The sequence below is a fragment of the Halyomorpha halys genome, unplaced genomic scaffold (genome assembly GCF_000696795.3).
Source record: "Halyomorpha halys isolate HHAL.00 unplaced genomic scaffold, Hhal_1.1 Scaffold134.1, whole genome shotgun sequence".
NCBI lineage: Eukaryota > Metazoa > Arthropoda > Insecta > Hemiptera > Pentatomidae > Halyomorpha > Halyomorpha halys.
Window position 1 is genome coordinate 1,286,193 of NW_027107159.1, and position 17,115 is coordinate 1,303,307.

At 29.0% G+C, this 17,115-nt stretch overlaps 3 protein-coding genes across 4 annotated transcripts in view; 1 reads left to right on the forward strand and 2 right to left on the reverse strand.

The window, feature by feature from the left end:
• The window catches only part of LOC106678338 (4-hydroxybutyrate coenzyme A transferase), a 12,119-nt gene extending 7,911 nt beyond the window's left edge, over positions 1-4,208 (reverse strand). The window contains exons 1-4 of the mRNA XM_014416793.3: positions 3,882-4,208; positions 3,398-3,550; positions 2,731-2,879; positions 921-1,011 (exon numbers count right to left, since the gene is read on the reverse strand). Coding sequence (XP_014272279.1) covers positions 921-1,011; positions 2,731-2,879; positions 3,398-3,550; positions 3,882-4,083 — 595 coding nt within the window. The 5' untranslated portion in view covers positions 4,084-4,208. The remainder of the gene's footprint in view (positions 1-920; positions 1,012-2,730; positions 2,880-3,397; positions 3,551-3,881) is intronic.
• A 1,831-nt stretch (positions 4,209-6,039) lies between these two features.
• Positions 6,040-14,128, forward strand: LOC106678348 (TGF-beta-activated kinase 1 and MAP3K7-binding protein 1). 2 transcript variants are annotated; one of them, XM_014416811.3, is made up of 8 exons: positions 6,040-6,161; positions 6,968-7,208; positions 7,275-7,404; positions 7,479-7,716; positions 10,518-10,674; positions 11,176-11,275; positions 11,368-11,539; positions 13,555-14,128. In XM_014416811.3, the coding sequence occupies exons 1-8, from the start codon at positions 6,131-6,133 to the stop codon at positions 13,713-13,715; spliced, it is 1,230 nt and encodes a 409-aa protein (XP_014272297.1). In that variant the 5' UTR covers positions 6,040-6,130; the 3' UTR covers positions 13,716-14,128. The 2 variants fall into 2 exon arrangements, with proteins under 2 accessions (XP_014272297.1, XP_014272296.1); XM_014416810.2 differs by lacking the exon at positions 6,040-6,161 and adding an exon at positions 6,273-6,873.
• Positions 14,129-14,653: 525 nt separating this feature from the next.
• LOC106678305 (uncharacterized protein DDB_G0284459) overlaps positions 14,654-17,115 on the reverse strand; it is a 12,250-nt gene continuing 9,788 nt past the window's right edge. Inside the window, exon 3 of the mRNA XM_067045469.1 lies at positions 14,654-16,289. Within this exon, the coding sequence (XP_066901570.1) occupies positions 15,231-16,289 (1,059 nt within the window). The 3' untranslated portion in view covers positions 14,654-15,230. The remainder of the gene's footprint in view (positions 16,290-17,115) is intronic.

Consider the following 17,115-nt stretch of genomic DNA (forward strand, 5'->3'; position numbering starts at 1 on the left):
TTATATTTATATTTATATGTATATAAAGTAAACATACCAAACATCACTTCTGAATTAAATTTTCCTATTTAAAACTGAACAGACATAAATGAAATATTGCTGTTGAAATATAGTGCTGAATCAGGCATTACACTACTTTCTTTGTAGAATATTAGTGAAAATATCCAAGGGAACATCTAACATAAAAATAATAATAATTTTAAGTAAGTATTAAATTTCAAATCAAAATATTAGACATTGCTATGCAATTTTATTCCTAAGAATTTGCAAATAGGGAGGCTATGAATACTATTATTAGAAAAAAGGATTTAAGGAAATGATCAAAGTTTGTCCTTACAATAACAACTATACTTTTTATAATGCCAAATTAATCAGAATCACAAGCCTTTTAAAGTCACATAAGTAACTTCAATCAGCTCTGCAATCATATATAATTGACTAAATCAAAGAGCTATTAGAGATAAAAGCTGTTTTCCCTTTTGATAACCATGACTACTTCTAAAATTGAATTCAAAGTAGCTTTTAATTAAATTAAAAATTAATAAATCAATAAATTTCAAAAAATCTATAAATCTAGAAAAATGGTTATTAAATACTCAATAAACAATGGTACCAATGAAGAATTTTGATTTTAATTTTAGAACAAATATGTTAAGTCTTTAACAGTAAACAAGTAAACCAAAAACAATTATTTTAAAAATAATTACTGAACATGAGAGCAATTTTGATGTTTAAATTTCTTTAAAAATACAAAGAATTATGAAAAAAGGGTTCAGTCAAGAATTGAAGAAAAAAATAACAAATGATTATTAATTTTTTTCAAAGTTTTTAAAACAAAATCAAATTAAAAGTTATTTAAGAAAAAAATTGGTTTCATATAATTACTTAAAGCAATGAAGTCTAATTAAGAAACTGCTTACCAATTATAACTTTACTATGTGCTGCTGCGGCCTTGACACAATCTACACTTGTACCAAAGCTACAGAATCCATGCTGATCTGGAGGAGAAACCTGAATACATAACATTAAAATGTTAATTAAAACTACGACAAATATTTAATTGGAAAGAAAAATATGCATTACTAAATAATGCAGAATTTCTGCTATCATGTTATAGAACAAAAAATATTAGTCATATTAACCATCACCTAATTAACGTTCCATTAGAACTGGATAAAACAATTTTTTTTTTAAATTTATTTATTGCTATTTACAACTGTATAAAAATATATACAACAAGTAAATTTGCTGTAAGTGGTATAATGATATGATATAAAAATCTGGAGAATCTGCCCATTGATAAAACTCCAAGGATAAGACAAATAAATATATATGGAAAGGTCTGGTTAATGATTAACATAAATATTATTAAATAAAGGAAATTAAGCAAACAGTCGATCATACTTCACTAGAACTAATGAGTATTAAAAAAAAAATTGCTGAGGTATTTTTTTCCAATAAAGAGGTCGAATAGACCTAAAACTTAATCCTTTCACAACTCTAATAGTTTAGTGAACTAATACCTAAGAAGAAAAATACAAGGAACATTAACAGCATTGTTATACCTTGAAAGTTTAATAATAAAACTAATAGAAAAAAAAGTAATAGTAGTCATTAAAAAAAAAAAAAAGTATTGGACAAGTTAATAAAAACAAAGAAGCAAAAATCAATTGTCTATTTCAATGGTTTTAAAAAGAACTTGAAGCTTCTAAGAATTTAAAAATAATTACTAATGCTTACAACTTTCCTCATCAATAATAGATTAATAACTACATAATACAAGAATTTTAAAGTAAATGTTTGTTAACTTTGTCATACAAGGAAAAGTTAAAAAACAACCTTGACATAAACAATGTGTCCCGTAGTACTTTTAAAAAATAATTCAAGGCCCAGGCTTCATTGCCAAATAGACAACAACAATGATAACTAAAGTTAAAAGAATAATTAAACTTTTTTAAATTTATCAAAGATTGTAAATCAAGTTAAAAACAGACATAAATCTCTTTTCAACCGAATAATCAAATAATATCCTTTTGTGAAACCTAATCAATTAACCTTGATTTTAAAAAATATACATCCTTGAAGCTTTGACAAACCTTCAAGTAAGTCATACAATAGATCCAAAGTTAGGACACATAAATATAAATAAACACACACACATATATATTTATAATTGAGTGTGAGTGTATGTGACATACAATAAAAAGGGAAAAGTTTATCTAAATTATTACATTTCAATAATATTTAACTGAAAATATGTATGGCTACTGATAAGAGATAATTTATATCACCAATATTTCAATTCAAAATGATGTAAGTAAATCAAACAATATTTCAAATTAATACTTAGTTCAGTTTTTTTTTTCTTTTCTTTTTTATTACAACTAATACTGTTTTAAAATAAATACAAAACAAATAAGGCCTATACCATCTTGATCATTTCAATAGAAAATATTACATTCTAAACACATCTGGAAGTAGAAACATTGAGAAGTATGCATATGGCAAAACAGTTATACTAACTCAATAAATTCCATGTATTATTCTTTCAAAAATTGAAATAAATAATAAAATTCCATATTTATATTTAAGAAGAAAATAAAACAAAAAATGAAATAAATAATAAATTTTCATAGTAATATTCAAAAAGATAATGTCAATAAAATATGCTTTATATTAAAAATACTTAAATATGATATATAAAAATTGATGCCACTTAAGGATAATTACTTGAACTATGGCCACATCAGGCTGAACAATTTTCCTATGGAACAGTGATGGAATATCTTGAAGAAATATAGGAATAGCATCTGATGTACCATCTGCAACTGCTTTCCTCACATTACCTCCCATGAAGAAAGATAGTGAACGGAAATGCTCTGAAAAAAGAGTAAACAAATATTTTCATTATACATTCTTAAAATTGAAATATAGTGTAACATAAATATAGATATTGATAAATGAGCAATATGCCTCCATCGTAGGCTGACCAATAATGCTGTAGCTAAAAATAGATTGATAAACAACTCTTCTTCGGACTATTTAATCCATTACACTTTCATACATTATCTAACAATAAGATAACAGATAAAAAAATACTAAATAATGCTCAATAATGAAATAGGAAAGAGGTTATTAAACTTTAAACCGAAGGATAATTATAAAAAACATACCTACAAGTGATATGAAACAAATATTAATGGTATTAAATAAAGTTCATTGAACTTGGAAAGAATGAATAATGAATTGATTAATGTTACAATTTCACACTTACAATAATAATATTAATTATGTCACAAAAAAAAATTATACTTAGTGATTTGATGATTTAAACGTAACTAAAAGAAATGAATGATAGATTTAATTAACATCATAAATATACAAAAATTAAATATACCTTGAAATTCTTTTTGAGCATATAAAGCGGGGCCTTCAGTATGCATATGGCAAACAGTAATATTTTTCAACTTGTTCACTTTAGCATGACATGCCAACGCATTCGCCAATTCAATGGGTGTTGCAGCCGCACCACTCAAGAAAACTGTATCATCTAAAATAAATTGATAATATTGTTGTACAGAAAATGACAAATCACTTCAGAATTAAAAGTATTTATAAATTTAACATAAGTAACTCCAAAAAAAATTGTAGAATAAATACAACCCTCCTGAAGAAGTTTCATAATATTCAGATTGTTTGGTTTATATAATTATTAGACAAAGAAACAATGAAAGTTTAGAAAATAATGTTTTAATATAAGATATTAAAACACCAAAAGGTAAAAATGAAAGAGGAACAGATACCAAAAGACACCACAATCTGATATAAATTCAATGAGAAATATGTTATGATGATGAGAACCTATTGTATTCTAAACTTACCAGACTTGATAATGTTCACAGCTTCCTCAGCAGTCACTACTTTAGGTTCGTGATCGACAACATGACATAATTCACGGCTGTATGTGAAATATGTTCTTTTATTAAACTGATTCTTCGCTCCTAAAACGGCAGAAATCCCCCAGTTTGTCTTTTTAATAACTTTCGGTAACTTTACCGATATGCCATGAATAGCTGAAGCCATCTCGGTTAAAAATGTAAGGATGAAAACAGCAGCAGACAAAAGATTAAGGGAAATAAGTTAAACGTCAAGAGAACGACACGTCCGTCACCTTTGGAACAAACTGGGGGACTACTCAAGATATAACCTTGAGCTCAGATTTATCAACATGACAGCCTTAAACGAGGTTTCTGACTTACTTTCCAGGGTAGGCGCCAATACATTCTTATATCTTTGGATGCGAAACTCATTAAACTGAAAATTTAAGAATTGATATCTTAAGTTTCTGATTGAATAACATCAAGGTTTTGCGCTTGATACATTACTCATAATGATTAACAATAAAAAAAAAATTAACTAAAACTGGAAAAGCAGTTCACCAGTTCATTAGTCGTAGCATTTCTATTAAGAAATTGTACTACGTGCTTCACTTGTCCCGATATTAATTTTCATCATAATTATCGCTATCTTGTTATTTCCTAAATGCAGTACAATTTTCAAATGATTGGTTTGACATATTTGAACGAAATAGATTATTTCATTAAATTTTTGTTGGCCATGTTTATTAAACTATTCTCTCATCAGACTGATCTTATCTGGACACAGCTGTTGTTCGTAAACTCGCTCAACTTTAAATAAACGCAAAAATTTATTATTTGATAATAATTCTATTAAGTCATAAATGTGTTTTATCAGAACCATGAAAACATTTTTACGAATATTCTAATCATTGAAGTTTCAGAGAACTGGAAAAAATAATGATTTTATGATGTTTTGGTGATGATAAATAGATAATCACAAGATAACTTTTTTATCTTTCTAAAAGCAAAAGGCCAAATCTGTTCTATCCTAAAGAAGGGCTTCAGGTATGAGTGCGGCAATTACAGAAGCATACCACTCCTTCCGGTGAGATTATGGCCAATATCCTTCTGAATCGGATATCTGAGAATATAATAGGAATATATCGATATTATGAGAATATAATAGGTGACCACCAAGCAGAATTCAGGAAAGGAAAGAGCACGCTAGACCAGACCTTTGTCATTAAGCAGATACTCGAAAAAACGATGGGAAGTAGATAAGAATGGTCATGCCTTATTAGTCGATTTCAAAACAGCCTACGATTCAGTAGACAGGAATCTCTTTGGAAGACTGACAAAACCGTGTAAAACTACCCCCTCTATGTACATATTTACTTTTTTAACGGTCAAATTCACAGTTTATACAATTCAGATAGCCTGCCTTTAAGATTACAATTTATGTGAGAAGCTTCAAGAAGAATAGCACCCAACGTACGTATTCCCAGCATTGATTTCATTTTAAAAGATCCCTCGTCCATGACTCTTGGTGTTCTCAGCTGTTAGTTTCGTGACTGTTTGTTCTATTGTGTGATTGGGTATCGGAATAGTACTAAAACGTCGATAGTAAGGAATATGTAAGTCTATGTGAAAAGTTTTCTCATTAACGTACCATTGTGCTGTATTGATGCCTTCGATAGTTGTCACCAATCATCTAATTTTTCATTAATCACATAAGAATTATGTGGTAAGCTTTATGAGGCCAGTATTGTTCATTTTAATGTTTAATAGTTATGGAAATGTTATCTGAGTCTGTTCCTCTTAATATTTCGCCACTTTTTGGAATGTAGTGGGATCTGAAACTGTTAAATGTGCAACTATTAGCCGTTTCCGTTGTCCTGATTGATCAGCAGTGGTCTTTTACGACTATTAACCATTATAACATTATAACCCATAACATTATGGGTTCCTACACTGCAAGTTAAGTTTTCGCAGGCTGTATCACTTAATGTCTGCGAAGATTTAGACTGCACGACAATAGTTGGCGATGAAACCGCACTTCTTCCGAAACTCGATTTCTACCTGATCGGTTAAATTATGCAATTTTTAAGGGAAAAACAAGGAGTATTTAATTAAATATTTTAATAGTCGCAGTCAAACTAAACATTTACCTTCACATATGATTTTTCCATATTCAGAATCACTTATGATTTTTCTTCACTAACGTTTTTGTTCTAATTTCAATCGCAACTCAAAATTAACTTTAGAAGCCGATGAAATGTTCACGAAACACGTACAAGAAACGTAAGCTCACTCTCATTATTGGGGCCTCCGAAACAACAGAGAACTTGGCTAGTCACCCATTATACATAAGGAACTTGCTCAGAGTTTAAGAAGAATCCGTAAAGTAAGGAAGACTCTCTCCCAATTTGGGCTTTGTTGGCTAAGGAAAGATCAGAGCTGTTTCCTAAACTGCCTTTTCTCTGTTTTAAAAACATTGAATATTTGACTTTTATACAAAACACATTAAATGCGCCATTAATAGAGATTTAGCAGTTTTACAGTCAGTTTAAGTCTTAAGTAGAAAGAAGTTTTTGAAATGAAAGTATGGGTTTCGCATTTTAGGCTTAGTGATCTGAAACCATCATTATATTGATGTGTATCTTATGATTAATACTTATCGTAGTATGATTTTTATTTTTAAAATTTGAGTAATTTTTTGGTGTTAGATTTTTACCTACCTACATGGTAGCATAACCTGTATTGTGGATTGTGGTTTGACTCTTGTTTATTGGTCCGGTTTAAATTTTTTTTATCATTTATTATTTTAATATCTTGCAATGATACCAACTATTATTTAATGAAACTAGGACAGGAGTTAAGTCACAATTCATTTTCTTACTATATTCTTCGTTTTTATTTATTATGCCCACCACATCTGAGAGTGATAGGTTGAAAAATTTTAGTGTTGAAGTTCCAAGTTGGACAGATGCATTACCAGTTTGCAAGAATTCTGGTAGGGTATGATTTTATTCCTGAAGATTAAAGTCATTTTTTATGTTTCATGGAATTAATGGGAAAGAGTGTATAATGTAGATTTCCCTCTTAAGGAGTTGGTTATTCCACAAATCAAATCTACCGAAAAGATGGACACAGGCTAGAAGAACATCCATTCGAAGAAACAAGTTTTCATTCTGGTAGCCTTGATTCAAATACATTCTTGTATGGTGTATTTGATGGTCATGATGGAATACAGGCGGCTGAATTTGCAGTACAAGGACTTGCAGCTGAACTTCTTCTTGGCCAGTTGTCAGGGAAGTTTAGGGATCAGGAAATTAAAGAAGTCTTGAGGTAAATTTTGAGATTTAGCCGTGTATTTTATTTCTGTAAGAATATTGTTGTGATTTTTCCTTTTAGTCAAGCCTTTTTGACTGTGGAAAAAAACTTTTTGGAATCTCTTGATGATAAAGTGGCCCAAAGAACGAGTCTGTTGCTTGAAACTGAAGGATTAAGTTTAAGTGAACAATATGAAACATATCCTGATGTGGTATATTTAAATTTTTAATAATTATTTGACTTACTTTCTTATTCGTTATTATACATTGGGACATTACATTTCAGGTTGAGCAGTTGAATTCATTAAATAATCAACTGTCCTGTGGCACAACTGCCGTTGTAGCTTTAGTTACAGGCAACAAACTGTACGTGGCTAATGTTGGTGACAGTAGAGCTCTGTTATGCAAAACTGATAAATATGGTGTTCATAAAGTAGTACAGCTCAGTGTAGATCATGATCTCGGTAATGAAGATGAAATTTTGCGTTTATTTAATTTGGGTTTAAAATTTGAAAAAGGACAATGTAAGTATCTAGTAATTATGTGTATTACTAATTGTAATATTCATTACAGCTTTAAAAATTATTTTCCTGGATATGCCTACATTTTAAAAGGGCTATCCTGTTGATATTCCTCAAATATTTAACATATTCTCAAACGACTTGTCATTAACCTCAAAATCTGCTTAATAGAAATCTGTAGACAAAGGGTAATTTCCCAGATTGGTATTTCTCAGAAAAAAAAAATTAGGGACTATGTAAAAAAAAAAAAGAAAATCAAATAAAATTTCAAAGGTAGAAATTGTGGGGAAGCTACACCGAACTAAATATTTGGAAGGTTTTTTTTTTTTTTTAATCATTCTTAGGTTATATAACATATCTTTTATAAATAATACTTTACAATATATTAAATCTAGAGCCAGATTTTCACTTTTGCCATTTACTGCAACATAAAAAATCTAAAATGCTTGATAGCTTGCTTGTGTCTTGTTCTAGAAAGCATAGCATCGATTGTGTAGGATATTTATTATCTTCATTTAAAACTTTTTATCATAAAAAAAAAAAAATAAAAGGAAACTAAATGAAAGATAACTTAAATATCAGTAGAGAAGATAGTATATGATAAAAATGAATAGAAATAGTCCTGGATGGTTATCACGTGTATTTATATTCTAATGGCTATTAAATTCAGCTTTGGTTCTAATAATTTATCAGATGCTTAAAATTTGTGCTGTATAAAATAAAAAATTTACTGATGAAATTAATTGACAAAATTTTAAAGAATTTATTCATCCATAGTTCATAGAATTTTTAAGTATAAAATCTTAAACTATAGTTAGCTATTGATTTTAAAGGTTATGAAAATTCTTTCATTCTCACACAATAATAACTAAGCACAAAGCATGGATACATAACTAGCACTTGCCTCAAACTATCTTTTATTCAACAAAAAAGATTATTGTAAGATCCAATGAAAGGTTAGCGAATGTGGGTTCATAGCTTGGTTGGGCAAATGAATGAACGCATCTTTAAATTTTCAACCAAAATTGTTTCAAAGCCAAAATATTGTATTGTATAAGGAGAAGTTGGTTGGAGGTGGTGGAGGGAACATTAATAAACAACATTTTTTTTTTTTTATTAAATACCATGTTTTCAACCATAATTGTTGGGAAGAAATCTGGAAAAGACCATAAGTGGAATAATTTTAATTGATTTGAATTCCTTCTTTTGATTGATTTGAGGAAAAATTCAAAAAATTATAAAAAGTCTATTATTAGATTATTTTCGAATGATTACAAAACAGTCAACAATTTGCCAATTACAAATTACATAAAATCATGTTAGTGCTTACCAGAGATAGCATATCTCATTTTAACAGACTATCCTAACAGATATTATATCACTTCTAAACAATTAAATACATGGATTTATGTTTGAGAAACTGATTGTGTTTTATAATCTTTTAGTAATAATTTAAGATTACTATAATTAGGGTTAGGATTGTGGTTTAATTAAAAATGGTAAATACGTACACATATAGGTATTAATTTTAAAACAAGTATGTAAGCAATATATGAAATATGTAAATCCAATAAAATTGTTGAATCAATAAATTAGAAATAAATGATCAGCTTATTATCAGAAAATAGTGTCATAAACTTGTGGATTTTACAATTTTTTAAACTTAAAACTATGTCATAAAAGGCCTTAACTAACTTTCAAATGTGCTACACTCATTTTATGGATACCCTGTCTTCTCCTTTCCTCTAATGATAGAAAACCTGAATTTATTTTTGTATACATCTTGGAGTTTTATATGGATTGCTTCCTATTTTTCCGGAGGCACTTTCCATTTTACAAATTGCTTCATTAATTCTCTACACTTGAATGAAGGCTGTGATTCAAGTTGTGGAATAATAATGCTGGATAGGAGCCAGATTATTTTTCAAAATCCTATTTCCCTACAATTCATGAGATTGCTGCTGATGACTCACTAACCTCCAAAAAGAATGTCCTTTATTTTGGCAAAGTTTTTGGATTACTACTCAGCAGCCTCTACTATTCCCTTTCTTTAACAAATGCTAATGAAATGGCTGTGGAGATAGTTGAGAGTAATTTCCTTGAAAACTTGCATAGGCTTGGAGGTTTTAAAAAGTTTGTTTTCAACAAATAAAATCAACTAATCTATATTAGTGAATTTAGAACAAACTGTTTAAGGAGTATGTAAAAGCATAAACTCGTGAGGTCCAGACACTACTCATTTAGAAACAAAAATAAAATCATGACACTGATAATCATCCATTTAAAACCTATAATTTTCTCTGATAGACAATGAACTGAAACTCCTTTGCTCTGAGTAAAATGAAAGGCAGAGGAACTTTAGTACTAAATTATTTGTGTTTTTTGGTTAAAGAGTACAATTAAAGGAGAGATCTAGTTAGGTTCTAGGATTATATTAATATGAAGGACAACACAATCAATTCTAGTGAATTTGAGGATTAGCCTTGCAAGTTGCATTGAGCTTATGAGCAGTATTGGGGATTGTCAACTGATATTTTGAAGACTTTTTTTTCTTCATACCCATCCTTATCGAAGTTTCGATGCATGTAAAAATGAAAAATAAATATGAAAATGAAATGAAATACACAATTTAAATTGATCTCAAATGTGCCAAAACATAATCAGTGATCTGGTACCTAGTGATATCTTTCTCAGTAAACTTCATGAAAATTCTAGTCCTAGTTATAACTAATTTCATTGTTATGTTTACATGTTTTTTTTATGATTTAAAGGACATTTTTGTAAATGAAATATTTTGTTTTTAGCATGTCGTTTAGGAAATCAAGAAAATACAAGGTGTCTTGGTAATTACCTTGTTAAGAGAAACTATACTGAGTTTGAAGAACTTAATAGTGCACAAGAGGAACCCATTATTGCTGAACCTGAGCTTCAAGGAGGCATTGATTTAGATGATTCTTGCAGGTTAGCAGTGAGGTTTTAGTGAAAAATTTTGTATATTCAGTACAATCTCGATTGTAATCTGACATGGTCATAAACTAACAATTTCATAATGTTTGAAAGAACCTTTAGAGTGGTCATAATGAGTGGGAGAAAGGGGGTTTGATGATCAATGTTTCTAAACCCATATAATGGTTATTATATTATCTCTACTCGTCAATCCTTGATTTGTCAGATTATCAAGATTGAAGTATATATTCATCTAATATAAATAATAAATAAATGAAAATAAAATAATATTTATAATTTAATATAATGAGTAGTTCATTAAGGTTACTTGTAGTACATTAAGATCTTTTAATCTTTTAGAATCAATTATCATTAAGCTTGGACAAAGTGCGTGATTTGTTATTGTATGATTAAGTGATTCAAGTTTTAAGCTAGAGTAGATTTTTTTTTTTGTATTATGAATATAGAATAACTATCTAATTTATAAAAAAAATAAAAAATAAATTCTGTTGGCAGTTTTCTCCTCTTACTATCTGATGGACTGTATAAATCTTTAGAAGAAGCTACGGGTACAAATCAAGTAAATAAGGATATTATACAGATGGTGGTTTCAGAGGTACTTATTTTGATTTCTTATCTTAATATTATTTTAGATACATCTCTGTATTACATATAAAACTTAAATATTCCATTTTTATTGGTTCTCAGTTTCGAGTACAGTCTACCGTTAATGGAGTTGCTCAAACAGTTGTAGATAAGGTTGTGAGGAAACACCATGATATGTATATGTCTTGTGACTCCCTCGGGCAGAGCAGACGTGACGACATCACACTACTTGTTAGAAACTTCAATTTTCCCATGCCTTGTGCTGGAGGGAGAGGTAATCCTCAAAAGATATTTATCAATACTGAGATAAACTAAAATAGGTCTTCTCTGAACTTACAAGTTTTTTTGTAACTTTTCACCAGTGCAGCAAAGGCCTCTGACACTAAAAAAGTTGATATCAGTTAGGTCTAATTCTTATTGAAATAGTCTGAAAGGGCTTAAATATCAAATCAAATCAAACCGAGTTGGTCATTTCTCTTTTTTTAAATATATGAAAGAATTTGATTATTAAGTTAAGCAGAAAATAAAAAATTTTGTGTTTCCATGGTTGTTATCACAATGGCCAGAATTTACTTTCAATGTCATGAAGCAAGGAATAATTTTATCTCAAACTTCAATGATAAGCAAAAGTTGTGATGCCCACACTATACCAAATTTTTTTCCATGTGAAGATGGGGATTTCATGTTTATATGATAACACTAAATTGAAGGTTTTTATTTTTCTGTTCTTATAACGATTTCAATTTTAGGGTTTTCTCAGGTGGGAATGATGAATATAAATTTTTTTCCTGCCAAGAATACAACAGATTAACAACGATTACCAAGCCATAATGTAATCAGAAAAAATCAGGCTGTCTCAGCTTTTCCCGTTCATATGGGATTTTTCAATTTTTATTCTTTAATTATTTATAAAATTTATTATTGTTTTTTATAACTAGCACTGAGAACTGTTTTTTTTTTGTTTTGTTTTTCAAAGTAATAAAAGTAAAGGCATTTTAAAGAAAGCCATTTTGAAAATTCGACATTTAAGTCCTGTCAGACAATTTTTATGAGTATAAGATCTAGTTGATATTAAAGACCATTTAATTGTACGTTGATATAGAGAATTTAACCAAAATCATTAGAGCCGTTTTGGAAAATGTGAAAAATCTATTCTATTAAGTGATATTTCAAATCTGGCGATTTTATTGGAAATGTTACTATTGTACTCCAGTCATGTAACTGCCTAAAATATATAATTTAATTTTGTTCAAATTTTCATCTTTGAGCTAGGCTGACCACAGAGACCTTTTTGTGAGACTTGGTTATTTGGATTTGGGGTTACTCAAAATGTGTATTTCCATTAAAAACTGAAATTCAAAATTTTTGATGATCCCAATATTTCCCCATACTATATATTTTGGTTAGTGAAAGTAAAATGTGACCAGTCTTTAATTCCCCATAATTTTAATTAATCAATCTGTAGTGATTAATATTTTAACAATATGAAAACTTTTTTTGTTATTACTAGAGAATGTATTTTAATATTTTGTTTATTTAAAAAGAAAGTAACTTTTTTTGTCAGAAATGTTTCTATACTGTAAAATACAGTTAACCATAAAAGTTTCATTTTATTTCACGTTTTGAATGAAACAAAGTGTAATTAAATTAAGTACTTGAATCTTTTTTATAATTTTTTAAAGTATAAGTAGTAATCAGTTTTAAGTATTAATAGGAGTTATTGTAAAGTGGTCCTACACTTTAAAAGCTGGACTAAATGTGAAAACAATATTTAATTTTTATATATTTAGATGGTCAGGGTTGTGGTAAAAAAGAACAAAAATAGTTAACAACCAACTATTTTGGTTATTTTATACTGCAACCCTGACCATCTTCATATTTGAAATTATACGATCAATTATTTAATTTTTATACTTTGCCAATTAAAAAAAAATCAATATAAAGTTAAAATTTTTCATTTTACACAAAAGAATCCATTTACAATATCTGTAGTCCATTCATCAAGGAGATGCTGCCATTACCAATCTTACCTTGATTGGTACACTTACATCATTTGAGGCAGTTTGATAACAATCCATGTTAATGAATAGTCATGACTTTTGTGTGTCTCTATTCTACCCTGCAGAATTATTATCATCTATAAAGATGAATAGAAAAGTTGTGTTGTCCCTATTACCAGCATATTTTTACATTCAGAACAGAACTAGTCTGCTTTTACTGGTTTTGAATCATTATGTAGTTTAAAAATTGTAACATATCATATCCACAGTATATTCTGTTTCTTCACAGATGTTCCTACTGATACTAACACATCTTCAAGTGGACTCACTAATTCACTTCCAGCACCGCCCACTGAAATACCTGCATATGTTGATTTCAAAGAGTTTTATGAAAATTTTGAAAAAGCCAAGAAAAATGGTTCTTTACCTTCATCATTGAAGAATTATTAGTAAATTTTTTTTGGTTGTGAAAAGTTTCTTTCTATGTTCTTCATGTCATATATATACGCTTACACATTTATGATTTGTCAGATTTTATTGTGTCATTATTAAAAATGATAATCAATTCAGGCCATTTTGTATGATTGTTATACCACAAAAAAGTTAGTAATGAGATAACTAATGCTTGATAACAGGATTCTGACTTAGTCAGATAAATAATAAAAAGTCTATCAATGATTTGCTTGTACTATTTATTACACTAATATTTTATGCTATATCAGATTATATTCTTATTTTCTGAATTTGTAATTATGCCTGAAAGTCTAATGGATGATTTTAATAAGACAATAAATATTTCAAACTGAAGGATTTTCATTTAAGTTTTGTTTATTTATTTGAAATATAAGATTTATTTGATACCAGTAGCTCTATATAAATTAATACCTGACAAAATCTTTTGTATAGTGTCCATTCAATGAAATTGCAAGCTATTTTACAATAGTTTGGCCATAATGTCGGATTATTAATAAATAATTTTTTTTTTTTATATCGCTGTTCTGGAAGAACAATGACACAGTTGTATTTTTGTGAAATTGACTTTACTGTGTTGGCCAGCTTTAAAATGCATTTAATAGATGTTATTAAACTGACTTAATTGCATTTACAAAAACCCTTCCTTGGCTAATTTTTTAGTACTATTATATCAACTAACAAACATTTAGTAAGTCTATTTTTGAGTCCGACAACACAATAAAGTCAGTTTCACAAAGTTTATAGTGCATCTGAGATGAGTTTGCCTGTGGGTAAAGGAAGGATGTGCTGTGGCAACTCCTTTTTATATAATATACACTTATATTGGATTTATTTACTAATTTGTAGAGCACCCTTAAATTTAAGGAGCACCAAGTTAAGGTTAAGGTATTTGAAATTGAAAAGAAAGGAGCCGATGAAGATAAAACAAATTTACTTTATATTTGGTTTGCAGTACAAAACGTTCATATACAATTAAGAAATTATATAACATAAATATATATTAAAATTAAAAAAAAAATGAAGGTACTTCGTTACCTAATTTTTCATAAATAATAACTACATAATGTACTACAGTCAAATCTGTGGCACATTTTAATACCTTTTGTTGTCACATATTTAGAATCTTAGTAACAATTAATTTCAAATATACAATTATTTAATTATACAAAGCATAATTTTACTACAACTAGACTTGTATATAAAATCACAGGATTTTGTCTTTTTTTTCTCATTAAAAAAAAAACTTATGTATTTAGTTTTTTCTTCTTCTCTAAAATATAAAAATGATTAAAATATTATCCAGATGTTAGGAGATTATGCTATTTGGTAAATATACTGAACCAAAATTTGTCCATCAAGAGAAACTCATAGATACAAACTCTTTGCAACTTTGTAACAGGCAAGAGAAAGTGGAAAGGGTGAATAACATTGCTTCTAAGAGAGATTGATTAACAGTTAGGATCATTCTTGAAAAGATGTTTGAAAGACGGACTACATTATTGCACAACCCCATCGAGACTTCTTCATGGCTGGTTGTTGGATAAAGTCATCAGCATCAGAAAACAAATCAGAATCTTCCAAATCATTACGTATCGTATCTTCATCTATATTCACAGTCATTGAATCATTCAAGGTTTTCATAGGAGTTGTAGAAGAAAATGCAAATGGAGTTGTTCTAGGAGTCCAAAAGTTCATGGTTGACGGGAAAAATCTCCAACGAGGGCTTAGCTGAGAGGGACTACCAGTTCGTTTGAAGTCACAATTTTGGACCGCATCTTCTTCCATTTTTCTTTTCCTACTCCTTGGAAAACAACGGACAGGACGCCTCCCATAGATTCGTGAGGGATTACTATAGCTAGATTTATAACTACTGGCTGCACTAGTATTCAGTAAGACCTTATTAAAAGAAACTGTAGACTCTTTAGACGATCTATAAGAGACGTCACTGTTGTCTTCCCTCTCTTCTTTTGCAGTACCCAATTTGTTTTCCTTGGAATTAGATTCATATTCAGGCTTTGATTCAATAACTTCTACTTCTTCTTCATCATCTGTTGCCCCTGGGGTAGAATTATTAGTGGCCTGTTGAGAACTTACAGATGAAACTGCATCATTATCTGACAAACTAGCAGAGTAAACTTTATTTGCCTCCTCTGTCTCCGTATTTGATTCAATATTACTGTCTTGAATCGGTTCAGTTTCAGTGGAGGTTTCTGGAATCGTAGTTTTTAATTCTACTTTGTCCTCAAGTTCATTTTTTTCTGTGGGTTTATTTTCACTCTCTTCTTTTAACCTTAAAGATAAATGATTTTCCTCTTTAGGAAGGCTACTATTATCATCATGGTTGTTTTCTAAATCTTTTACATTTTTATCCAATTTTTCAATACCATTAGTGTTGCTAACCGCTATTTCTTCGATAGTTTCCTTGACTACAACCTTTTCTTTGATTTCTACAGTTTTAGTTGTTGCTATAGTTACTTCTTCCATTTTCTTGAATTTATTATCCAAAGAGGTCTTAAATCCCTTACTTTTTAAGTTCCTATCACGTATAACCTAAACAAAAAACATTAATATACATTACAATCCCAACAAAAATATAACCTATTATGAAATGAATTTCAATTAATAAGTAAAAAAGGATCACCAACCTTTTAGCGACATCATTATTAAATAAATATCCCAATTATACTGCTATCATCTAGCATACATATCTTTTTAGTATCAATTCAAAATGTATTTTTGTATAGTTTGATTGAAATAAATACAATGAATAGGTTAGAAGCAGTTCTGATGACTGATTTATCCCAGGACAGAAGGCCAAGCACTAAATATTTAATGTATAGGGAGATGGTCAGGGTTGCGGTCAAAGGAGAAATAAAAATAGTTTACAACTATTTATTTTCCAACGTTTCGCCCCACTTTGCAGGGCTTCATCAGGGCTAAAAAGATACAAAATGAAACTATGTTAAGATAAAATGATAGAAATAAAAATACAAAGATATAATGAAAAGAACAAAAAAAAGTAACAAAGGCAAGAGCAACAGTTTCATACAAAAATACGCAAAATACAAAGCTAAAAAAGTACAGAAGATGTATATAAAACAAAAAACAATACGGGAAACAAAAAACAAAAAAAAAAAAAAAAGTATATATATATAAATATACAGAGGTAAAATAAACGTACTGAAAGAATAATAAAAATAAAAATAATAATAATAATAATAAAAATGACAATAAATGAGTACAGAGCCATATAGGACAACATACCTGTCCAAATAAATAAGTTGAACAGACAGAAATAGCGTCCGGAAACGCGTAAGAGTGGGGACATCTCCCCACTCTTGTGTGGACCAAGTAACGACTTTTTAAAACGATTTCA

Excerpts from the sequence above, each read along its gene's own strand:
- LOC106678348 (XM_014416810.2), top strand. The coding sequence starts at position 6,783 with ATGCCCACCACATCTGAGAGTGATAGGTTGAAAAATTTTAGTGTTGAA. Across the intron at positions 7,717-10,517 it reads AAAATTTGAAAAAGGACAAT|CATGTCGTTTAGGAAATCAA; the intron begins GTAAGTATCTAG and ends TTTTGTTTTTAG. Across the intron at positions 10,675-11,175 it reads GATTTAGATGATTCTTGCAG|TTTTCTCCTCTTACTATCTG; the intron begins GTTAGCAGTGAG and ends TTCTGTTGGCAG.